This window comes from Notamacropus eugenii, chromosome 6 (assembly GCF_028372415.1).
Source record: "Notamacropus eugenii isolate mMacEug1 chromosome 6, mMacEug1.pri_v2, whole genome shotgun sequence".
Lineage (NCBI taxonomy): Eukaryota > Metazoa > Chordata > Mammalia > Diprotodontia > Macropodidae > Notamacropus > Notamacropus eugenii.
Genome location: NC_092877.1, coordinates 33,117,605 through 33,142,800, shown reverse-complemented (window position 1 = coordinate 33,142,800; position 25,196 = coordinate 33,117,605). Strand labels below are relative to the sequence as shown.

Genomic DNA, 25,196 nt, shown 5'->3' with positions numbered 1-25,196 from the left:
GTGTATAAAGGGCTTTGCCAGATTTTAAACTACTCTATAAATATTAGATCATTGTTGTAAAAAATAATTAGCCCTACAGAATCCCCGATGATCATCCAGCCTTCAGCGATAAGACCATCATTTCATCCTAAGGCAGCCCATATGATTTGGGGGTAGTTCTAACAGAAAGTAAGTACTTTTTTGAAGGGTGGGAAAGGCTTGGACCTGGATTTATTTGGTTTAAGGAGCTCCTGGGGGCATAGAAAATCTCTCTACATATGCAGATCAGTGACTGGTCTGTAATTTGTAAGTGACTTCATTTTGGGTATGGAAATAGCTTTCACCAACATAGAGGGCAGCTCAGGTAACTTAAAGGGTTGATCACTCAGTGTCATATGGCCAGAATGCCTGGGGAAGGGAACCTGAACAGAGGTTTTCTGATTCCAAAGTAGTCTTTTCAAGTTCCTTGCTGCTTAGAAATCTCATCCCTTCCAACATTCCCCGTTAGTGTCTTCCGAGTTTCACAGAATAAGTCTTGATTTCTCACTGGGCCAAAAAAATGCCTTATTATATTATTAAATGCCTACTGTGTGCCAGGCACTAAGTTAAGTGCTTTACAGATATTACCTCATGAGTTTCGAAACAACCCTAGGAGGTAAGCGCTGTTATTATTTTCCCCAGTTTACAGATGAGGAAACTGAGATAGGCAGAGGTTAATTGACTTGTCCAGGGTCACATAGCTAGCACATGTCTGAGGCAGGATTTGGAGTCAGATCTTCTTGAATCCAGGCCCAGTGTTCCATCTTCTGTGCCACCAGCTGACTCTGAGTCGACCGATTCCCTGGGCTAAGATTTCTATCCCAATTTCACTAAGTTTTGTCAACAAAGTTGGTTTGATGCCTATTCAATGAGCATCTTTCATCTCCTGTTTCCTGTGAGGTAATCTAAGTCTCTAACAAGGGCTTTTTTGAGTTAGAGCCCAAGTGGGCAGTGCTAATCTAAAAGTTCATTCATCTGCCTGGGATTTGGATTTGATTGAACATCATTTTGCCCCCAGTAAACATAGGAAAGCCATTTGTATAGCTGGAAACACCTGTCGGTTTCCCTCCCCTCCCCTCAGTCTAATCTTCTCTTAGTCAAATATTCCAGGTCATCTCATATAATCTTTATATAGTATAGTTTTGATTTGTCATGAATATCCTGGTGGCCTGCCTGGAGGAGTTCCAACTTGTCAGTTTCTTCTAAAATATGTTCTACAACTCAACAGAATTTTCGAAGCATGACTTGCTTGTTCAGGACAGAGGCCATATGGTCAGGGTCACATACAGAGCAAGTCATGGGGGAGACGTCTGACTGGGAGAGTCTAGGATTTTGTCCTCTGAGCTCGGGTTTCTTTAAATGGAATATAAAACGTTGGCTGAAGATAGAGGGCTCAGGCCTTAGGAGCTCTTCTTAGAAGCTAGGGGCAAAGGTTTAAGGTTGGGGTGGGGGCAGGCTAGGGACCTGGGATAAATAACTTGCCTAAAATGGACTGCAAAAGGGATCTTAAAATCAAGTCACATGCCAATATAGTGACTTCTTTGAAATTTGAGATTATTGCATCCTTAGTATTAGAGAAGATGTCATACTTTCATATTTTACAAGAAAGTTGAGACATTTATTTCCAAGCAGCTCTCTTCTATCATCATTTAAAACTTCTGCCCTGCCTCCTCTCCTCACCTCCTCTCCTTTCCTTCCCCCCTCCCCTCCCCTCCCCTCCCCACTTCCCTCCCCTCCCCTCCCCCCTCCTCTCCCCTCCTCACTCCCCTCCCCTCCCCCCTCTTCTCCCCTCCTCACTCCCCTCCCCTCCCCTCTCCTTCTTTCCTGCCCCTTCCCCTCCCTTCTCCCTGCCCCTGCCCCTCCCTCTCCTCTCCTTCCTCATCAGTGGAGAGGAGCTCTAAGTCAGGCCCTCTCTCTAGCAATGCTGGTTAGATTAGCACCTGTTTTGCAGCTTCTAGCCTTAAGAGCATTCCCTGGGTCCCTGAGAAGCTGAGTGACCTGCCCAGAGTCCCAGGGCCCATGTATGTCTGGGTGGGACTTGAACCCTGGATATTTCCTGTCCTGGGCTTCTTCCCAGTTTATCACGTTGTCCCTATTCCAGGAGCTGCAGAGGTTTCCCTCCTGGGAAGCCCTCTGCTCTTCTTCTCTTCAGGTAGGATTCTGGCAGCAGCCACCTCTTTCTTTCCTGTTCCAGCCCAAGAACACCCCTTCCCCTCCCCCTTTCTTCCATTTTTCACTTTTCATCTCTGTTCCTATCGCAGCCTCTCTGCCCACTGGTGGAGCATCCTGCACATTCCACAGGCTAGAGGAGGTGGGGCTGTGCTGGAGCCAGCCTGAATGGGCAGAGCTGATGGTTCAATGTGAGCGTTTACATCTCAGAAATCAGCAAGCCTACAAATCAGGGCTTGGTTCATTGTTTTGTTGGTTGTCTAGACTTATAAAAGTGATAGAGAATATATGAATTAATAATGTAAATTAAACTTAAAAGTCTGTCATGAGTACACACCCCGTCATTTACCAGCATGCTCTTGGGAGGAAGACATAGCTACACACTCATACACACACAGACACACACTCTACCTTCAGCGCCTCACACATCCTGAAAGGTATGAAACATGATCCATGCATCCAGCATGACTGAGTTGAAGCCTGTAGGCAGTCCCACCTTCCCTCCTGCCCGCTAATCCCAGGGGCCTCCTTTGCTGACTCCCATCCAACCATTTTCCCGACCTTCTACATTTGTGGAGAGTGGATAGAAGTTCATTAAAAATCATTTATATCTGACTTTGAAATATCCCGTCTCCCCAGGAAGGGATTGTGAATTTCTGAGAGACTGGGATTGTCTGCATAAATGTTAAGTCTGAATGCCTTTAAAAGTACAGTTAAGACAAGCAGCTACTTTTGAAATGTAGAAATGGATTGTGAAGGGAGACACTTAGGTTGAACCAGACCCAACTTTACTAGGAAAGACCGGATAAAAAAGAATGTAATAATAGGGCTCACTCATCTGGCTGGCTGTGCTTTATAAAGTGCTTGCCTCATGGCAGCCCTGGGAGGTGGAGGTAGGTTATATGAGTGGAGTCCCAAACTGGGAAAGTTGGAAGGAAATCGGAGGCCACTTTTCAAGTGAAGCTGCTGAGGTCTAGTAGAGGTCTCCAGGCAGAGGGAAGATGGCCACTTGTCTGGAATCTTCCAGTGGTAATTCCTTGTATAGGTTGGACCAGATGGGAGATAAGGTTCTACCAGCTCTCAAATTCTGTGATTCTCTGAGAGGTACAGTGACTTGAGCAAAGTCACATGGCTAGTTAAGTGACAAGAGCTAGCTCTAAGTCTTCTGACTGCAAGGCCACTGTCCTCCCTCATGTACTATTGTGCATACTCCTTCCCATTAGCCCTGTTTATGGAAGAGGAGAAGACAGTTACCACACAGCTAGGAGAGGTTGGGACCAGGACCACCTAGGCCTTTAGATTCTGAGAGAGACCCTCTTTCTATAATGTCAGACCATCCAAAGTGGGGGCTAGTATAAGTCCTGTAAAAAAAGAGGGTAGATAGCAGGGAGATGGGACAGAGCAGGGACCAGCATTTGGATCCAAGATGACAACTCAAAGCAATGGAAGTTAGTTGTGGCTGAGCAGGGTCCATACCACAGGCTGCAGAGAAGAGCCAATGAGAAAACCAGGTAGCTTAGGACCAGAGGCAGGGCAACTAGCCCAGTTATTGAGGGAGGTGGCCATGTTAGCCACTGGATTTTGAAAGAAGCCCAGTTGAACTTGGCCCCAAATGGGAAAGAATGCTGAAGAACTTGAGAAGGCAGGTAGAGAAGTAGGGTCAGGAGGTCACATCCTACTTCAGACTCTACTTATATGACCTGGGCAAGTCATGTAAACTTGCAGTGCCTCAGTTTCCCCATTTGTAAAATGAGCATGTGGTGGGCTTAGGTCTTCAACTCTAAGTCTATGGTCTTATGAATTAATGGGGGAGGGAGAGCACAGTGTGAGTAGAGGGAAGAAATAACTGCTTGGAAAAGAGAGTGCTCAGAATTTTTAAGTGAGTGCAGTCCCCTGTGGGGACAATGAAGGAATAAGCTAAATGAATGAACAAGTGTAATTTGTGAGAGAACTCACCATCTAGAGTGAACGAATTGGTGAAAAAAGAATTTATTAATGGGATGTGCCAAGTATTGTGCTAAGCGCTAGGTAAACCAGTAACAGCAGGTCTAAGGGTTCCTGTCCCCAGGAACATAGACATGAAAGGCAGAGGGACCCAAAGATGTGTGTGTTGGACAGGGATGTTAGAGTGGTGATTGGAGGAATAGAGCAGTTGGTTGAAATATAATTATCAAGTAACAGAAAACCACTAACAGTTTTGTGGAATCTAGGTGTATGGAGCTGCAGTCAGCTAGGCATGGGATAGACATTACAAAAGAAGCCAGGCATAGAAAGGAGAAAGGGGATCAGATTTATAGAGAAGAATGTTCCCTGGGGAGAGTGAAGAGAGGTTAATGACAGTATGACTGTTGCTGAGCCAGGGCCCTCCTGGAAAGAGGTCTACCTAGAACTTGAGTCTTTGTACAAATGAATTGTTCACAGTCCTTTCTCACCTGATTATATTCCTGAACTTCATCATGCTCTCCCAGATCTCATCATCTTCATCATCACACCAAACCTGAAACTCATACTTCCTGAAGAACAGCCCTTGGGGCCCCTTCCCCTCTCTGATTGGAGAGGGTGAAGGGTGGATAGTGGAGAGCTCCTCCCAGTTCCTCTGGAGAGCATCCAGGGCAGCCTTTGGAAGACGATGCAAAGGCTGCCCCTCTCTGGACTTTATCATGTCCTTGTGCCCAAGTATCTCCCCTTTCCCCCTTTTCAGCTTCTTTTTTTGTATTGTCTCCCCATTCAGCTGTGATCTTTTACTTTCCTTTGGATCCCAAAGGCTTAACTCAATGCCTGGAACAGAGTAGGCACTTAATGTTTTGATTGATTAGACCTTCCTCCTTTCCACTGGGGTCTTGCTTTGGCCAGCTGCAGATTTCCAGTGGGGAGGGGAGTAGAAGCTTCCAGGTCTGTGGTTTGATCTGATGGTTGATAATTGTGGACTCGAACCTGGTCTTTTTCCAATGTCACCTGGGTAATGGCATTGGCTGCCTGGGTCATTGGACATCGGAAGTAACTCTATTTTCCCTCCCCTTTCTGTAGGTATTCGACAGCTGCAGCTCATCTTGTTTAAGGTGGCCCTGATGTTGGGAGTGGAGATCCATGTGAACGTAGAGTTTGTGAAGGTCCTCGAACCTCCTGAAGATCAGGAAAATCAAAGTAGGGGCTGTGTGTCCTTTTCCTTCTGACCTCAGACAAAATCTGTACAAATTAAACTCACCTGTGTTTGTAGGCTATGACTCCACCTGACAGCTTTCTGGGTTAACACAGTCCATGACCCATCTTACCTTCGGTGGGAGCCACTGTGGGTCCATCACTTCCACTTTGCTCATTCAACTCCAGAAGAGTTTTTTGCCCCTGTCAGACAGCTGACTCTGCAATTCAGGCATGTGCCCAGTAAGTCCCAGTAAGGAGGGCACCGTGGCCACATGATCTGAGCCAGAAGCTCGGTTTTGTTTGGTTGAGTGTAAAATATTCACACACTTCTCCCATTTTCTAAGCCTTTTTATATTTAAAAAAAGTAATCCCTAGTAAAATATGGAAATTGCTTTAGACTACACCTAGATATATCCATATCTATGTGGGGTGTGGAGGAGGAGACTCAGGTACTACTTGTGTGACCTGGGCAAGCCATGTAAGCTGTGCCTCAGTTTCCTCATTCGTAAAATGGAGTTTGGACTTAATAAATTCTTAAGGGCTATTCCAGCTCTAAATCTATGATCTCATGAACTGATGAAAGAGGGAGAGGAGAAAGCTAAGTGACTCAGTGGATAGAGCCTTGGGTCTGGAGTTGGGAAGAGCTGAATTCAAATTTGAACTCAGCTGCCACTAGCTGTGTGACCCTGGGCAAGTCACTTTATCTATGTCTGCCTTCATTTCCTCAACTGTAAAATCAGGGAAATAATAGCACCTAGCTCCCAGGGTTATCGAGAGGACCAGAGAGAGAATTGTAAAGCACTTAGCATAGTTCCTGGCATGTAGTAAGTACTAGATCAATGTTAGCCGTTATTAGTATTAGTAATAGTAGAGGGAACAGGGGCAGCTAGATGGTGCAGTGGATCCTGTGCTCGGCCTGGAGTCAGAAAGATTTAACTTCCTGAGTTCAAATCTGGCCTCAGACACTTACTAGCTGTGCGACCCTCGGCAAGTCACTTAACCCTATTTGGCTTAGTTTCTCATCTGTAAAACGAGCTGGAGAAGGAACTGGCAAATGACTCCAGTATCTTTGCCAAGAAAACCCCCAGTAGAGTTAGTAGCAATAAAATAGAGGGAAGAGATAACAGGTCACTTGGAGAAAGAATTGCTTAGAACTTTTAGGTGGGAGCCATCCACTGTGGGGTGAGTAAAGGAAAAGCTGATTAGAAAGAAGTAGAGATTGTTTTTAATCTGGACCTGTGATTTCATTGGTGTGAAAGAGCTTTTGGGGCACTCATCCACAATCTACAAAGTTGGAGAGTTTTTTGGGGCATTGAGTGGTCATTCAGAGAAAGGTCTTCCTGACTCCAAGGCCAGCTTACTATCTGCTATGCTCCTCCCTGTGAAAGTTTTATCATTTCCATTTTAGAGTGGAAGAAACTGATGATAAGAGAGGGGAAACAATTAGCCCAAGAAACTGGTACAGGTCAGATGTGGATGTCCCCCTAGGTTCTCTTCCCTGCAAGTTAAATCTTGTGGCTGTCATACCATGTTGCCTCTCTGACAGATAACAGACTGAGAAATGAGTTGGTATTCAATTAGATAGATGTGCATTATTAGGAATAATTATTATGTATTCATTATTTCTTATTTTTTCCTCTTATTGTAGGCTTATTCTAACTCTAATTTTCCCTAGATCTTAGTTTGGTTTCAGAAATCCTCCTGGGGCTTCAGTAAGACTTAGACTCTCAGTGGAGCCTCACTTTTGCTGGACCCTCTGCTTTCTCTTTGCTTTGTGTCAGCCAAGAATTGGCCGCTGGGATTCCCCCTCTCCCCCATTTTCTACCCCTGGGAAAGGAAGAGTTACTTTGCGTGCAGTTGGTGCTCATTCATCACTTCCCAAGGCTCAAGAAATGACTTTAGATTCTGGTTTAGGGTAGCCTGCAAGATTTTTTTTTCATACCCTTGAAGGTAGGGCTGCCTTTTTTAACAGAGCAGTGAAAACCAATTCATTCAACTGTTGACTGGCACCCCTACTACAGAGAGGCAGCAGGGTGCGGTGGAAAATAGGCTGTTTTTTTTAATTTGGAAGACCTACATTTACATTCTGGGTCTGCCACTAACTGCCTGTTATTTTAGGTAAGTTAGGGGATCTTTCTGGGCCTTATTTTCCTCATCTAAAATGAGGACTTTGGACAAAGTGACCTGGAAGGTGCTTTCTAGCTCTATTTCTAATCCTGTGATCCCTTAGGGACTGATAATTGATGTCAAGGGATTTGGTAATGTGGTAGGGAAATATTTTAAGAACTCTAACTGAGCTGTGAATCCTTTGAAGATCCATTTTGGACATCCTTAAGCTAACTCACCAGGTTTCCCTTTTTCCCTAGAAATAGGCTGGCGTGCAGAAATTCTGCCTGCAGATCACCCACTATCTGATTTTGAATTTGATGTCATCATTGGCGCTGATGGCCGCAGGAATACTCTAGAAGGTAAGAGAATAATGTCCTTTTCTAAGGGGACTCAACATGGATGGCATGGGTGAGAAGAGAAAGGCCTGGACTGAGTGGGATGTGAGTGCTTCATGAAGGTTGGTGAACCAACTAACCACTTCTGACAAAGAGGGTGTGCCCTGTGATCTGTGGGTTTGATACCTAAGAAGAAAAACGTACACACCACACACCTATATACATACATATGAGTGTATATATACACAATATATGTGTACACACACCCATATGTGTACATATACTCATGTGCGCACACACACACACACACACACACACACACACACACAATCTGGCTCAGTCTTAAGGCTATATACCTCTGGAGGACAAGGACCCTTATCTGTCACCTTGCTCTGGTAGCAACCAGAGTACCAAAGTAATGGATAGGTTCATTAGATTGTTGTTTTTTGGGGGTGGAAGGTAGGGCCAGGTACACTCAAACAGGGATTATCCAGAGAACACAGCTAGGTCGTGACTAGTGCAAATAATGAATCCCCTGAAATGATCATGTATTTGAATTCACATTCTTCAAAGTTATAATTATGTAAAATATGGTAATTCTTTCTAGCCCAATGGAAATACACAGCGTGAATCTGAATAATGGGATCACTTCAGTGATTCTTTATTCACACTAATTGGAACTTAGCTCTAGTGACCACTGGGACACAGAATCACTCAAATATGTCTAGAGGACAGAGATTATTCCCATTTTTGTGATTGAATTCCTGGTGCTTAGCATAGTACCTGGGTCATGGTGAAAGCTTAATAAATACTTGTTGATTCTCCACCTAGTCAGGTTTGAGCTCAGACGGCCCCTTGGGGGTAGAAATACATGCTGCTGGGAGAATCCTCCATTTTTTGGAACCCTCGTGCCTTGGTGGTATATATATTTCCCCCTCAGCCCTTTAAGCCCCCCATTATTATTTCTACCAGCCCAATTGGCTCCTCACTCTTTCCCTATGCAGGAAATAGTTGGCTGGTGCTGCTACCTTGGCATAAATTCTGCAGTTCCAGCACTGTGTTCCTTCATTTGGAAAGCCAACTGACACCAGACAGGTTTGCCTTCCCATCATGCCCCATGTTCAGGGGGACATGGGCAGCCAAGCAAGTCTGCTGGGGTGGTTGACAGGTTAGTATTGGGTGTGTGGGGAACACCAGGGCAGGGTTTGCTTCCAAAGGTGAGTCATTTCTAAGGTTGCTCAGGTAAGTAAAGATACCAGAGAGAGAAGGAGAGAGGGAGGGAGAGAGAGAAAGAACATGACTGAGGTAGGAGGCAGGTCTGGGGATCTGTCATCTGATGACATACCAGACCTCTGAATCCCTTCTGGGAACAGAGACTTGGCTTATGCTCCCTCCCAATTGTGCAAAAGGAGCTGCTGCCTAATTCCATCCCAGACCTGTAGCAGGTACCCAAGCTCCTTAGGGAAAAGGGCCACCTCATCTGTGTTTCACCTTCTCTCATCTGGATGACTTTTTTCCCCCCAGTGTTATCAGATGTGACCATAGTCATATAGTCATAGTCACAGTCGAACTGAAAATTAACTCCAGCAATCATTCTTCATTTTTGGGCTCAGAAGGCCTCTGAGATTCTTTTTAGTTCTAATTCTCTGATTCTAGAAGTCAGACTCTTCTTTAGGGAGGCACCCCATGTTTCCCATCATCAAAGTCTCTGTACTTCAGAGAGAGGGATTGGGAAGCCACTGTGCTGCTGGAGTGGGTCCGTGTGCCATCTGGAAGGGTCCTTCTGACTGATGGGAGACATATCCCTCCTGACTCACTCACCCTATGTAGCCAGCTGGCACTCAGCATTGTACATGGAGGTCCCTTACTTAGACTTCCTCTCAAACACTCTAAAGAATCCATTCTTGAGGAAAATGGGACAATATCCTCGCCATATCACTGGTATGGATGAGATTGGGTTGTATTAGGATAACAGCCAGAAGAGTCTTGATCCTAGGGTTTTCAGAAGGGGCAAGAATAAATTGTAAAAGTTTGCTTTTGCTTGACTGTGCTTATCTATTACAAAGATTATGATTTTCCATTTTGTTTGTTTTTTGAGACAAAGATTGTGATTTTCATTTTTGTTATTTTTAGACACAAAGATTGTGATTTTGTTTTTTGAGACAAAAGTGTGATTTTCTTTTTTTGAGGAGAGGGAGAGGAAGCTAGCAAAGGGATTACAAAAGAAGTAGTATGTGGGTCATAGAAGCATTTTTTTTAACTGTATAGGAGAGGATTGAAGGAAGTTCAGAAGGAAACACAGATAAGCTGGACAGCTTTGAAAGCAACATATTGAATTCATTGTAACTTCTTTTCGTTTTGTTTTTTTTTAAAGCAAGCTGTGTGTAGCAAATGGGGCAGAGATTTTTAACTTCCTTTGTGTCGTAGACCCCTTGGAAGTCTGCTGAAACCCATGGAAACTTCTCAGAATAGTGTTTTTAAATGCACAAAATGAACTACGTAGGATTACACAGGAGGTAGAATTTTAAAGGAAATTGATTATATTGAAGTATACATACCAAAATATAAAAACAAACTCAATAGTTCATGGAAAACCCCAGGTTAAGAACCCCTGTCATGTGTCTCACGTTCTCATACTTATCTTTTTCTGGGCTTTTGTGTTCTTTTTTGAAGTTTCTAAAATTCACAAATAAAGAAATAAAATTTAAACAATAACAAAGAAAGACATGAGGAAGAAAGAAAGAAAAGGAGGGAGGGAGGACAGACGGGGTAGGAGGAGATGCTCCACCACATCTTGTTTCTGTGCAAATCTCAGGCTTTGATTTCAGCCCACCCCAGTTCCCTGGAGTGGCATAACCATTCCCAGTTCCCGGGTGCTGCTCTCACATGTTTACGGGGACTTGGAGAACAGTGACCACGTTAACCTTGCTCAGCCCTCAGGGCCTGTCCCAGAGAGAAGACAAGCTTTTTCCTTTTTTCTCCACCCAGGTTTCCGAAGGAAAGAATTCCGTGGGAAGCTGGCTATTGCAATCACCGCCAACTTCATCAATAGGAACACCACGGCTGAGGCCAAGGTAGAGGAGATCAGCGGGGTGGCTTTCATCTTCAATCAGAAGTTCTTTCAGGATCTTAAAGAAGAAACAGGTGGGTCCTTCATCTCCCTGAAGACCAGGCTAGAGCCCAGTGCTTTTGTAAAAAAAATTATTTTCAGTTCCAGGAACAGAATAAGCATTTCCTTAACACAGTATAATAAAAAAAGATGACCACACACGAAACTGTGAATCTAACGTATACAACTTGCTGCTCCCCACCGATATACCACAAAGTTATCATGTACATTTCTGTTTTTTCCTTTTTATCTTCCCTTCCCCCCACCCTAGAAATGGCTATCATTAGACCTAAATAGAAGTACATATGTGTAAAATTATTCTATACATACTTCTGTTTATTAGTTTTCTCTCTGTGTGCAGATTGCTTCTCTCTTCATATGCCCTTTATTTTTAATTTGTGTATTTATAATAATCAAAATGACTTACTAGCTTAAAATAGTTCTGAAAACAGTATTGTGGTTACTGTATACAGTGATGTTCTCTGGGTTTTGCTCATATCACTCCTCGTTATTTCATGTAAGTTTTCTATGTCTTTTCTTGTAGCACAGTAGTATTCCGTCACAACCATACACCTCAAAGAGAACTGCTATAAACATCCCATTTACATTCAAAGTTATGATCGTTATTTGTGAATTTATCTCGATCTGATTTTTACTCACTATTTTCTTTCTAAGCCTCTCTTTTTACCTTATCTTCTCCCTCCTTTCCCCCCACTTCACCCACCCCTCCAAAAGTTTCCCCATCCTCTCCCCCACCTTCCAAAATCCCAATCTGCACACCTCTCTAGAAGTGTATCCTTGACTCTGTCCTCCAGTTTTTAAAGTCTAATGTTTTTTTCTTTTTTAAGACTAGTGCTTTTAAAATAAACAGAGAGAAAAGTAGCCTGGGTGTTTAGGGGTCAAGGACTATGGAGGGGAAAGTACCTTTGATAAAGTGATAGCAAGGGATTAATCTGTAGACATTATCTTTTCAAAATCTCACCACCTTCTGCAAGAAGCCTTTCTTGGTCCCTCTAAAATCCATTGCCTTTTCTCTAAGGTTATCTCCAGTTTATCCTGTATACATCTTGTATGTATATAACTGTTTGTATTTTGTCTCTCCATTAGAATAAAAGCTCCTTGAGGGTAGGGACCATTTTTAAGGCTTTCTTGGTAGCTCTGGGTTTAGCACTGTGCATACTAGGCACTTCAATTCTTGTTGACTTGACTCCTGGATGAGCTGTGGCTTTTCTGGGGAACTTATAGACTATTTAATCAGCATAGGGCTGTCCTGTTGCTATATGGCTTCAAGTCATAGACCACTACTCTCTCTGAAGCATTAAAAATGACTTATTACCCAGAGGTCAGTAGAGGTACGTGATGGGGTATGACTCACTACTCATTACAAATAAGGGCATATAAAGGACCAGTGGAGTAAAAAGTGTTATCAAAGAAATATATGATCAGAAACTATAGTCAGGTATCAAGAGCAAGGGTGAATCAGTTTATGAGCTATCCGGTACCTTTTAAGGGCAGGAGAAAGGCCAACCAGGCTACAAGTAGAACCCCAGTGTGTCACACGTTGGGGAGGAAATGGATGAGAGTCACTCAGGCTAGATAGGAATGGATAGATTGCATTCTGCAGTGTCGGAGGGAGGGAATACTCACTCTATGGAAGGTCTTGGGGCAATGTAGTAGAGGAGGAGAGCCGTGAACCCCAGGAGGATAGAAGACCTGGTTTTCTAGTTCCATCTTTGCCACCTACTAGTCACATGGCCATGGTCAGGCCCCTTCCCCTCAGTTTCCTCATTTGTAAAAGAATGTGAAACTGGAGTCTCATGGAGTGTCTTTTTTTTTTTTAATTTAAACCAAAATAAACAAAATATTTTTTCCCCAGATTAGTAAACTCTGGGCATGTTTCATGACGTAATGAAAGACTTGATGTGTTATTTATGTGTTATTGAGTGTGACCTTGGATAAGTCACCTTCTCTGGGCTTGGGTTTCCTCATTCATAAAGTGAGGGGATTGAACTAAATGACCCCTAAGGTCCCTTCAAGACCTAAATCTATGTTGTTGAGTGCTTACTATACACCAAGCCCTGTAACAGGTGCTAGCGATACAGAGACAAAAATTAAACAGTTTATACTCATTGAGATGTTCTGACACCTGGGCTTGGCACACAGGAGGTATTTAATGGTGAGTGGTCAGAATGAAAAAAAAAATTCACTTTGGCCTTTTTATATGGTGTGTCTTTGTAGAATCCTTTTGAAATTTGTTTTTAGTCTTTTCTGTTAACAGAAGTCAGTGTCTAGGGGAAGATTACTCTATGTGATCACAGCTTGTGTTTCTTTTGGAGGTGATTTGCCTGTTGAATAGGATTAAAGAGATTTTTATGAGTACCTCTGCCTTGTCCTAATTTTTTTCTTTTTTGGTCTAGACCTGGGATTTCTTTAGTGGAGGGAATTTCCAGGGAGGAACAAATCCTCTACTTTTTAGAATTTTCAAGACTTATCTGTGTTAAGTGACTTGCCCAAGGTCACACAGCCAGGATGGGTCAGGGGTGACACTTAAACCCAGGTCTTTCTAACTCAGAGACTTGCTCTCTTTCTGTCTGTTACACCACACTGCTGTCACTGTGTCCTAAAAGCAAGATACCGTTTTCTGTTCTGTAGAGGTCGTAATATCTTGTTTAACTTTCCTTCTTTCAAATGGATAATACTATTGTCTCAAAGTTACATGAGACCCCAGAAGTCATCTAATCCAGCCGCTACCTGAAGTCCAAATAAACTGCTCCTTTCCTCCCCCAAAAAATGACTGTCCATCATCCCACTTGAATACTTCCATTGACAGGGAACTCACTATTATCGTTCCACCCCAGCAGCACATTCCTTTGTTGAACAACTGGAATTGCTAAGCTGTTCCTTTTATGTTGAAATAAAATCAGCCTCCTTGTAAGTTCCCCCTCTGTCCTCTAGTGCCAAGTATTTTCAGCAAGGATTAGGTACTTCAGCATGTGTTTGGCTGGAGTAAAAATAAGGAGAACAGTAACAGTAGCTAGTATTTATGTAGTGTTTAAAGTTTGCAAGGCACTTTACAAATATTATCTCATCTTAGCCTTATGAACAGCCCTGGGAGGGAAGTACTGTTATTATCTCCATTTTAAACCTGGGGAAACTGAGGTAGAAGTTAAATAATTTGCTCAAGGTCATACAGTTATTACATATCTGAGGTCCTATTTGAACTCATTTCTTTCTAACTCAATCCACTCTGCCATCCAGTGGGTCATCATTTCTTTCCCGACTGTAAGCTTTGTCTACCGTGTGGACAACATGGTGATGGGGATATCCATAAAAACATCTTATTCAACCCATGCAGCCAGGGTCTTGGTAGGAATCAGCTAGCTATGCTTAGTTAAGTAAACTCTTGTAGATATCCCATCCTGCCCACAAACTGAAGCCAGATTCTTTTAAGAACACATGGCCTGAGGATGAAACAATAAGAGAATATCCCATGCCTTGTTTGACAAATGTTGTGTTTGTGTCCTTGTAGGGATCGACCTAGAGAATATCGTCTACTACAAGGACAGTACTCACTACTTCGTGATGACAGCGAAGAAACAGAGCCTCCTGGACAAGGGGGTCATTGTGAATGTAGGTGGACGCCCCCTGGAAAAAGTTCTTCTCCAGGATTCTGGGGGACAGTGATCATTTGCATTTTTAAAGATTTTTTGCCATCTTTTCTTTCCATACCCCAGTTATTCCCTCTCCCCCTACTGCTTCTCTCCACTGAACTCCCCCTTGTAACAAAAATATTTACATGGAGCCACCTAATGCAGTGACCACATCTGACAGTGTACACCACATTCCACATATGGAGTCCCTGCACCTCTCTTTGGAGAGGAAGTTCCTTTCATTATCAAAGACTAAGAATGTTCGTTATGATTCATCAAAGTTCAAGTATTGTTCAGCGTTGCCATTTGGGTTACAATGCTCCTTGTCTATACTGTTCTCTGACAGCTGTTTTCTTCACTCTGTGTCACTTAGGCCAGTTTTCCCATGTTTCTCTGAATTATTCATATCCATTGTTGGTTATGGCACAAAATCGGCCATGACTTTTACATGCCGTAATGTGTGAAGCCATTCCGCAGTCGACAAGTACTGCACCTACTTTGTTTTCAAAATGTTGCTAAGAGCGCTGCTGTGGATATTGGTTATAGTGGTAATATTTTATAGAGTGCTGTGAGGTTTACAGAGTGTATTACATATATTTTCTCATTTGATCTTCATTACAACCCTGTGAGTTAAGTGCCATTATTATCCCCATTTTACAGATGAGGAAACAGAGGATGACTTGCTCAATTACATTTAGCCGGGACCTTTCTTTCCCTGACTCTCCAGCCTGGTTTCCTCTTCTTGTTAGAAATGAGGGTTGGGATCAGGGATCTGTAGGAGCCTTGGACACTTTATGACATGGAAATCTCTGCTTCTGTCCCACCCGTTGGGTAGGTTATTAGACTGAGGGGTTTTCAATCAAAGGTTGAGACTTTTTGGGGTTTTTTGTTCAGTTAATATTCCCTTCTCCCAAGTCCCTAGAAATCCAGTTCTGTTTTCTAAGCGGCCAAACCTGATGAGGTGGCAGTTGAGATTCTGATAGATTTGTAGGAAGGCCTGGATTTTAATCCTGGTTCTACCTTTTATGAGCTGACTGAACTTGGACAAGTCATATCACCAATCTGAGCCTGTTTCCTCATATGTAAAATGAGGTTCAGAATACCTGCCTTGTATCCTTCACCTGAATGTTTTGAGGTTCAGATAAGATTATGGATGTCAACATTTTAAACTGTATAGAAATGGAAGATTTGGATGTTGGATTTAAGGGGGTGCCGATCTGTGATTTAGTTACTTTGGGGAATTTCTGGCACAGAAATCCCTTTTACCAATTCAGATATGCATCTCTTCTATAACTTAAAATCTTTGAGCTTCTCCTCAGGTCCTTGAAAGATTCACTGGCTTGGCCAGCCTGTGTCAGATGTCAGACTTGGATCTGGGGCTCCCTGACTTAAAGGCAGCTCTCCCCTATAGTTTCTGTTGCATTGCCTCTCTTGGCTGTGGTATAAATGGTTATATTTATTGCATAAATCATAGATATTCAGGATCGGAGTATTGGGAGCTAAAAGGGACCCTGGAGGTCACGTGATTCAGCTCGCTCATGTTAGGTGTCCCCGTTCCAGCTTCCAAGACTTTGTCTTTATCTCTCTTTACTTTGTCTGGTCTTCTGCTAGCCTCCCTTCCTTGCTGCAGGGCCTTTCTTTTACTCTCCAACCCCTTTCACACTTGGCATTGGCTATGATCTCCAGGCATTTTAATATCAGATACCCAGGGCATCTGTGACTAGAGAACAGTGGTAAGAACACGAAGCATTAGGTGTCCCTGGAGTGTCTGCTCTCAGTTCCCAAGCCCTAGAGAGTAGCGAGATAAAGATCGGGCAAGGGAGGTCAGCGTCATTCTCTGGGTGAAACACACCTTGCTCAGTCATCGCCTCTTGTCTCTGAGGAATGCATCCCTTCTCTTGCCAGGTTTCTGCAGCAGCAACTCAGACTGTCGGTAATTCACTTCTCCCCAGGGCTTCCTTCGTGTTGGCATGTGTAGCACCTTGGCAGAGGAAGGCCCCAGAAAGAGGGAACAAAGGATGGTTCATGTTGGTATCTGACTCCAGGTGGTTGCAGTGGCACCATCCTCAGGCGGTGGGGCAATGCCTTTGCCAGAATATCTGAGCAAACTCAAGAGAATGTTGCTTTTTCACGTTGAGGGGAGGCAGCAAGGTTTTGGAGCCAGAAGCCCTGAGTTGGAGTCCCAGCTCAAGTATCTACTAGCTTTGTGACCCTGGGCAAGTCACTTAACTATTCTAAGCATATTTCCTCCCTTGTGAAATGGGATTGATGATAACTCCTCTCCTTGCCTCCTAAGGTCCTTGAAGCAAGTACTTAGTAAATCTTAAAGCCCCAGGACAGAGGGATGTTATTATCATCTTTGAAAATGTAACTTAACATTTTTTAATCCATTAGACTCTTGCTAAGGGTCTTAACCAGCTCTGTATGAAATGCTCTTAACAGTAGGAGCTCATTTTGAAGGGTTTCTCATGATCCTTGCCCACTTTCTTATCTCCTGTTCTCTGTACAAGATCCCTGCGATAGAGGGACGAGGGTGAAAAGTGAGCGCCCTTTTGGGACAGATGAGGGGGCTGGAGGTACAGACACACCCATGGAAGGACATGTGACTCAGCCGCCCAGGAGGGGGTGTTTCATGGACTCTTCTGGTAGCCTGATGCAGCCTATAGGCCTCTTCTCAGAGTAATGTTTTTACATGCATAAAATAAAACACAAAGGAAACCAATTAGAGTGAAGTACAGTTATCAAAATAGTTTAATTTTAATTTTAAAATAATGTCAAAAAATAAAGTTCCTGGACCCCAGGGCAAGGCCTCCTGCTGGAGTCTGGTAATATGGTAATACGGAGGACTCAGCTTCTATAGTGGTTAATAATAATGTTGTTGCCATGGGGATAGGGGGAGGGGCTGCTAATAAGAACTGACACTTGTAAGGGGTTTTATGTACAGTTATTTGTTTGCACCTGTGAGGTAGGCGCTGCCCAATAAGGCATTATTACACCTGTTATTTGTTCTTTAGTCATTTAGTTGTGTTTGATTTTTCATGGCCCTGTGGACCATAGAATACTGTCCATGGGGTTCCTACGGCGAAGATCCCGGAGTGTCTTGGCATCTCCTCCTCCCGTGAATCACCTTTTGTCAGAACTCTCCACTATCACCTGTCCGTCTTGGGTAACTCTGCATTGCATAGCTCATGATTTCATTGAGCTAGGAAGCCCCCTACCGCGTCGAGGCAGTGATACAGGAGGGAATTATACCCATTATACAGATGAGGAAACCAAAGGTCAGAAAGTTTCCCTACCTTTCACACAGTCATGTAGCTAGTGAGTGTCTGAAGCAGGATCCAAACCCAGGTTTTTCTGACTCCCAGCTCAGCACTTGATATGGTCTACCATTGCTGCATTTTGGAACTGAACACCTACTATGGTCAGGGCTACACACTTAACTACCAGGGGAGATATGGAGATGAAGAAGACATGACTTCTGCTGTCCAGGGGCACATAGCTAGACCTGCAGAGCTTAGAATTCTTGAAGGACTATGGGTGGGCATGAATGAGCTAAATAACTCAGAGCTTGAGGTGCATTTGAAGGCACCTACTCCCCTGAGAGATGCTCCTTAATTCATAGGATTGAGGGCTGGAAGGAACCTTGGAAGCCATCTCGTCCAGCCCAAGAAGAGGAAATGAACCAGAAAATGATTTGCTCAAGGCAATGAATCATTGTGAAATTCTTAAGTTTGAACCCAGACCTGCTGGCTCCAGATTTAAGCTTTTCTTTTCCCTGCTGCCTCTGTTCCATCACCCTCCATCTATTATTACTTTACTTTTTCCCTTCTGATAACACCGTGCCCAGGCAGTAGCCCTTGACTCCTCGCCCTGTCCCCATGTAGGTTATTCCTTGGTTGCCACAGGTCTCAGTGACATTTCCTTGTCACCTTTGGGGTTTTGACTTTTCTGCAAGGTTTTTTCTTTTCTGAAGATGTCCCTGTCTGTGAAGCTGGTACATGCAGTCAATTTGTGTTTATAGATAGATTTTACTGTGGTGTGAGAGAAGTTCACAGTCAAGTCCACACACCACACAAACTATTTCCCATTACTGAGCTTGGCATAGGCTTAAGTTTCCTATATTCCCCATCCAGGTGCAGCTCAATAGCAGTATCCAGTCTGGTCACCAGTCCCTTCCCTTTGGGCTTGTTTCTTGGGTTTAATATCCTTCTTTATAATTCCTCCTACATCTACTTCTTCCAGCCTAGAGGTCCCTTTGAGGAGGCAGATGTCTTCCAATCTGGGCCCTAGGTCTAGATGCCCCTTTGGCTTCAGGTTGAAACTGCTCTCTGGTCACCATCACCTGATCTGTTGACTCAGTCTGTGTCCTTGGGGCTGTGGCCACAAGAAAATCTGCCTGATTTTTTCTCTGGTTCTAGATCCTAAGTGCCTTGCCTGTTTTCTTGAGTTGACCTGTTTACTTTGACCAATACACCATGAGGCCTTTTCCCTTGACCCTCGATCTTTCTATGTCTTTGCTCTTCTGTCTTATCCTTATTCTGGTCTCTTTATGATGAACCAAAGTATTGTTCCCTCTGTCTAGGCCTCTTCTGAACCTTTACCTCCATTCAAAGGTCCCCCTTGTATTCTATTCCCAAACCTGCTTTCTCCCTAAACAGTAGGTCCCATACTGAAGATCTCCACCTCTGGGATTCCCATTACTCAAATATTAAGAGGTGCTGTTTGGGTCTTCCCTTAGGAGGATTTCCATCTCAGAAGTGGGAAGTGCCCCCTCAGACATCATTCTTGATGCTCCCTGTACCTGTGGGGCAGGGAAGTGGTGACTATAGGAGCTCAGAGGAAGAAATGGGTGTTTGTTCTCCTCCACCCCCTGTCTCAGAGTAGTTCCCTTCCCTTATAAGGTCTGGTACATTCTATCTTTGATATCCACTCAGTTTGCCACGTCAGGTAAACTCTCCTTTCATGATCATTAAAGTTATAAGTGACTTAATAAGTGTCTGTCACACACCGGGCACCATGCTGAACGCAGGGGACAGATCCAGAGATAAAAATAATCCATGCACTGCCCTTGACGTGTTTCCATGTCAAAAGTGTCTCCTTCCTCAGTGCATGTGGCCCCCACCCTGGTTCATTACCCCTCACCTTGACTGTGATGATAGTCGTCAATAGATTTCCCCATTTCCAGCTCTTTATGCTCCAGTCTCTTCTCCACACAGATGGCAAAATAATCTTCCTACATCCCAAGTCTACTTGCAGATCCTGGTATCACCTTCCTCATATCATGGTACTCTTTGAGAATGAAGGACAAGCAACGCTGAGTGACCAAGAACCTTCAGGAAGCCTCCCCTTATATAGCATAAAGTACAGTCTCTTCAAACTGGAATGCTGTCCCCACCCTCATCCCCACTCTTGAGTGGCAGTCTGATGTACTCAGAATTGTGGTATCCTTTCCTCTTGGAAATTCAACAGTGCAGGCAGCAGACTAGGAGAAACCCAACTTGTTAACCTTCTGTGATCTGTGTCTCCATCTTCAGCTCAGTTTGCTTCCAACCTACCTTTCCCTGCTGATTTCACGTTACCCTTCATGCATTCTGTGTCCTAGTTAAAGTGGCCTGTATGCTGTTGCCTGAACTCACCACATTATTTTGCACCTCCAAGATTTTGCATGATGCCTAGAATGTACTCCCTACTCCTCTGTACTGTTTAGAATCCCTTGTTTAAAGTTAGGCCATGGGTGGTGTCTTAAGGATGCCTTTCCCAATCCCAGTAAGTCATTATTAATGTTCTTTCCATACTCCTTAAATTACGATGTGTGTTTGTCTATTTCCTTATTGCTTCTTTCCCAGGATAGCGTGTTAGCTTTGGGGGAGTCAGGCATTATTTTTCCTCTTGACTTTGTATCCCCTTGCACACGTAATAGGCATTTAGTATGTGCTTGTTGGATTGTGTCTCTCTCCATGCCTACAGGGTTTTGTACTCAGTAGGTGCTTAATGAATGTTGTAAAAGAATAAATGATATTCTATGGTGGCTGTCCTAGATGAACTTAAAAGGTCCTTTCTATCTCCAAGGTTGTCCGAGGTAGCCCTTTGGTGCATAATGCCCAAAATATTCCACAGGTGGGCCTGTTTTTTTGTCCATTTTCCAGGAAAAGCACAGCTTTAAGTGACATTTTTTTTCTTTATCAAATTCCTTTTTGAATCCAGTTATACTCTGTGAGATAGTTTTTTAAATGTTTTACTGATGCTTTTATAAACATCATTGTCATTTCCCAGTAACCCTTGAATTCTCTCTTGTAACTGAGAAGTACAGTTGAATCACACAAACCAATATATTGACTGATCCTGTCTGGTGATGTGTGGCCCATTCCACCCCCATAGCTCACCACCTCTTGACTAACAGGTTTGCAGTATGTCCCCATCAGTTTTCTGGAGTCATGGTGGGTCACTGCATCATCCTGAATTCTCACGGCTTTTGATGTTGTTTTCCCTCATCGTTTTGCCCATCATTCTTTCGTTTCTGCTTTTGAGTTCTAGCCTTGATCCCTGATGTGACATACTATTGATTTCCCACAGGATTATGTTGACACAGAGCTCTTGCTTGGCCCAGAGAATGTAAACCAAGACTGCCTGCTTTCCTATGCAAGGGAAGCAGCCGACTTTGCTACCAATTACCAGCTGCCTTCCCTGGACTATGCCATGAATCACTATGGCCAGCCTGATGTGGCGATGTTTGACTTTACCTCCATGTATGCCTCTGAGAATGCAGCCCTCGTCCGGGAGAGACAATCCCATCAGCTCCTCGTGGCCTTGGTGGGAGACAGCTTATTAGAGGTACTGCTTGTCTTGGCTTTCTACTTTAGGAGTATAAACTTGCATTTTAAAGAACAAAATTGCTGTTACATAATGGGGTGGGTCCCTGGGCTCTTGTTAACTCAGACAGGATCCACTCCATCACAGTTGGCTCAGGGAACATCTCAGGGAAGACTTTGGCCAGTTGGCAGTATTCGTTAAAGAAAATTCTCTTGACCTTCTGAAAACCCATTTACTTACTGCAAAACAAAGGCAGCCAGCTCTGTATTCCAGCAGGATGAGATTTTGATCCATTTGTGTGCTTTTGTTTGCATATGATACCCTTTTGATTTAAGATTATCCTTATCAGTCTAAGTTGTCCATTTTTACTCAGACCATTCAGAATAATTGCGCTAGAGGGGAACTGGACAGGTCATCTTTATGCCATGGAAAGCTGGTCCTCTCCCTGATTTCTATGGCTGTGTTTGTGAGCCCATTAAGCAGAAAGACTGTGTTGGTATAAGAACCATAAGGAACAGTGGAAACTTTTAGTACCCAGCCATTGGATGCTAAGTTCTTGGTTGTTTCTTCTCCCCAGCCTTTTTGGCCCATGGGTACAGGCTGTGCTCGGGGTTTTCTGGCAGCCTTTGATACAGCATGGATGGTGAAGAGTTGGGACCAGGGAATCCCACCCCTTGAAATCCTGGCTGAACGGTGAGTGCTGAAATGGCTTGAGGACAAAAACAGTGTTGTTTGTATGAAACAGTAAGAAGCCCAGTTTGATTGGAAGACAGAGTTCATTAAGGGGAATGAGATTTAACAAGCCTTGAAAACTCAATTGGAACCAGGTTGTGAAGGACTCTTAAAGCCAAGCAGAAGTTTCGATTTGATCCTAGAGGTAATGGGGAGCCACTGACATTTTTTTGAACTGGGGAATGTTTGTTCAGAATTTGGCTTTAGAAACATTTTGTGTGTGTGTGTGTGTGTGTGTGTGTGTGAGAGAGAGAGAGAGAGACAGACAGACAGACAGACACACACACACACACACACTTGAGACAGAGAGATAAAACATAAGAATTTGTATTTTGTTCTAGAGATAGTAAGGGAACCACTGGAGTTTATTGAGCAGAGCATTGATTTGGTCAGACTTATGCTTTAGGAATGGGCAACTGGGTGGCTCAGTGGATAGTGTTGGGACTAGAGTCAGGAAGATTCCTCTTCCTAAGTTCAAATCTGGCCACAGACACTTACTAGCTGTGTGACCCTGGGCAAGTCCCTTTACTCTGCTTGCCTCAGTTTCCTTATCTGTAAAATGAGCTGGAGAAGGAAATGGCAAACCACTCCATTATCTCTGCCAAGAAAGTCCCAAAAAGGATCACAAAGAGTCAGACATGTCTGAAACGACTCAGCCCCAGCAGATGCTTTAGGAATATCATTCTGGCAGCTTTGTGGACAGATTGAGAAGGGAGAAACTCAAAGCATCAGAACTTAGTGCTTTTGTCCTGGGAATGCTCCAAGCCTTGAATTTCTTGATAACACTTGGTGGTCCAAAAGGCAGAGAGGATGCATTTTAATGGAACTAGGTTCTAAGGGTGCCCCTTTGCTATAAAAGGGGATTCCTGCATTTGGGGGAAAGTTGGAATCAAAGGCTCCCCATGAAGGTCCCTTTCCTAAACATTATGATGGTGGGATTTTTTTTCCTTCCCTGGAAAACTTGTGGCCATGCGCTTGGGGATGCTGCAGTGGTCACAGACGTTAGAGGAGGAAAGGGTGACCATGCACATGTAGGGCAGCAGGGTGGTGCCTTGGCCTTCTTGCCCAAAGAACAGTCTCTCCCAAGGGGAGCTTTTATCAGGACCACACAGCTCCATTGCCCTGGGCTTCCCTGAAGCTGCAGATTTCCCAGACACACCCTCCTTACTCTGCCTGCCTAAACCCTGCAGAGTTCCCATGGGTGGGTGGGCCATGGTGGGGGGAGTGCTGCTTCTAGGTATGAGAAAGAACAGCTTCTTCCAGGGAAGGGTCCCAGGGCCTGTAAGCAGCCTCTGACTGTTGGGTTCTGGTTCCTAACAGGGAAAGTCTTTACCGACTCTTGCCTCAGACGACTCCAGAAAACATCAGTAAGAACTTTGAGCAGTACACCCTCGACCCTGGCACTCGGTACCCAAACCTCAACTCGAACTGTGTCCGGCCCCATCAGGTTAGCCTCTCTCTGGACCCCCGTCCTGGTGTTGGGCTCTTGGCTTGGGCAGGGAAGCATGGCTTGAAATCTTGGGGCCAGCATATAAACCCACACCAGTAATTACTCTTCTTCCCCTACCGTCCCAGCCCAGGACAGTCAAATGGGAAAGTATTCCACATTCTTTCCTCATTACCCAGAGAATAGAAGGAAGTGGTTACTTAGTCCTTCTTATGCCATATATGTACTTAGCAAGCCACTTGGACAACATGCCTCTGAGGATGACTCGGTCCCTCTCCTCACACCATCCCTCCAACCCCATTCCTTATCCCTGATCTCACTGAGTTGTGGGTTTGTTTATTCGCCTTGGCTATCATGCTGTCAAAACTCAGGCTAATTGTACTTTGTAATGAGATGCCACATAAGACAGCAACTCTGCTGGATTTGTGGTCAAATGTCCTGGGTGTGAATCTGGCTTCTGGTATTTGCTCTAGGCACCTTGGGCAAGGTCACTTAGCACTCTGAGCCATAATTATCTTGTGTTACATGAGGAGGCTGGACTAGTTGACATGTGAGGTCCCCTCCACCTCTAAATCTGAATTCTGGGGTCCATACCATTATTTCTTAGTAGAGTGACAAGAACTAGTAATATATTAACAACCCTGTCTTCTCTGACTATCCTGTGTTAGGCTGTGTTGCCCAATCATAGAGAAAAGCAGAAAATAAAAAAGGAATTATGAACGTGAGGTTAGCAGGCTAGTGCTGGGCAGGTGGCGATGGATCATGCATGGCCAGGGGGACGTGGATGGAGGATGGGAGCACCCCATTGCCAGGTCTTTGCCTTTTTTCAGGTAAAGCATTTATACATTACTACGGAGCTGCATCATTTGCCTCTTGAGGGATTGGGCTCCATAAGAAGATCGGTCAGTCTCTCCCGGCGGGGTGAGTCTGTCTCATCACACTTTTTCTGCAATGAACTCCCACCTATCTTTTAGTTCCTAACTGGGGAGAGGGATGTGGTTATTGGAAGGGGACTGGGTATAGGACTGAATAATCAGACTGTGGTTCTGGAAGGTGGGATAGTCACACTGGTGGAAATTTCCCTCAGGGCCTTGTCTGCTCTGACCTCATTGATCCTCTCTCCGTTCTCACTAGAGTCTTTTTGCTACATAAAAGGTAATAGCTTGGCATTCCACTTTATCTCATTTACCTAGAATTCTGTCCTCTGCTTTTCATCATCTCCTGTCCATGTTGCATTTCAATTCCCTTGACTCTGTTTAAAATGAATTACTAAGCATCTTGCTTTGACATGACAGACACTTTTCAACAAACACCAAACCTACCCCTCACAAAGCATTTCTACCTTAAGCAAAACTGTCAGCTGGATTGATGAGAGAGCGTCATTTTCCATTTTTGATTCCTGACGGTGGTTAACAGAGAAGGGAGATAGGTTGGACTCTAATGACTTGATGTCACATTATCTGCTGTATTTACTTGACCTGGCTTTGTTGCCTTTGAGAGATGCTTTCACTTACGTTGTTGTGGTCATCAGGTTGAGGTGGCCCAGCACATTGGAGGGACAACTGGGCTCAGGGTCCTGGATTCAAGACCTTCAGCCTCTGACCCATCCTACACACGTATCCCTGGACAGGTCGTGTCACCACTCAGGCAACTCTCTAAGAGTATTAGTCCTGGTA

The 25,196-nt window shown here is 44.1% G+C and overlaps 1 protein-coding gene and 1 long non-coding RNA gene across 10 annotated transcripts in view; one reads left to right on the top strand and one right to left on the bottom strand.

Moving 5' to 3' along the window:
* The window catches only part of MICAL2 (microtubule associated monooxygenase, calponin and LIM domain containing 2), a 253,290-nt gene that overhangs the window by 88,797 nt on the left and 139,297 nt on the right, over positions 1-25,196 (top strand). For all 9 annotated transcript variants that reach the window (XR_011969323.1, XM_072619419.1, XM_072619417.1 and 6 more), the window contains exons 4-11: positions 5,215-5,331; positions 7,695-7,796; positions 10,761-10,916; positions 14,411-14,511; positions 21,105-21,362; positions 21,919-22,034; positions 23,394-23,520; positions 24,351-24,441. Coding sequence is in view for 8 of the 9 variants with exons in the window: in XM_072619419.1 (XP_072475520.1) it covers positions 5,215-5,331; positions 7,695-7,796; positions 10,761-10,916; positions 14,411-14,511; positions 21,105-21,362; positions 21,919-22,034; positions 23,394-23,520; positions 24,351-24,441 (1,068 nt within the window). In the remaining variant the exon portion in view is untranslated. The remainder of the gene's footprint in view (positions 1-5,214; positions 5,332-7,694; positions 7,797-10,760; positions 10,917-14,410; positions 14,512-21,104; positions 21,363-21,918; positions 22,035-23,393; positions 23,521-24,350; positions 24,442-25,196) is intronic.
* Positions 10,290-19,917, bottom strand: LOC140510656 (uncharacterized). Its single transcript, XR_011969324.1, has 2 exons — positions 19,674-19,917; positions 10,290-10,958 (listed from the first exon to the last, which is right to left on the bottom strand). It is a non-coding gene; the product is annotated as an uncharacterized lncRNA (long non-coding RNA).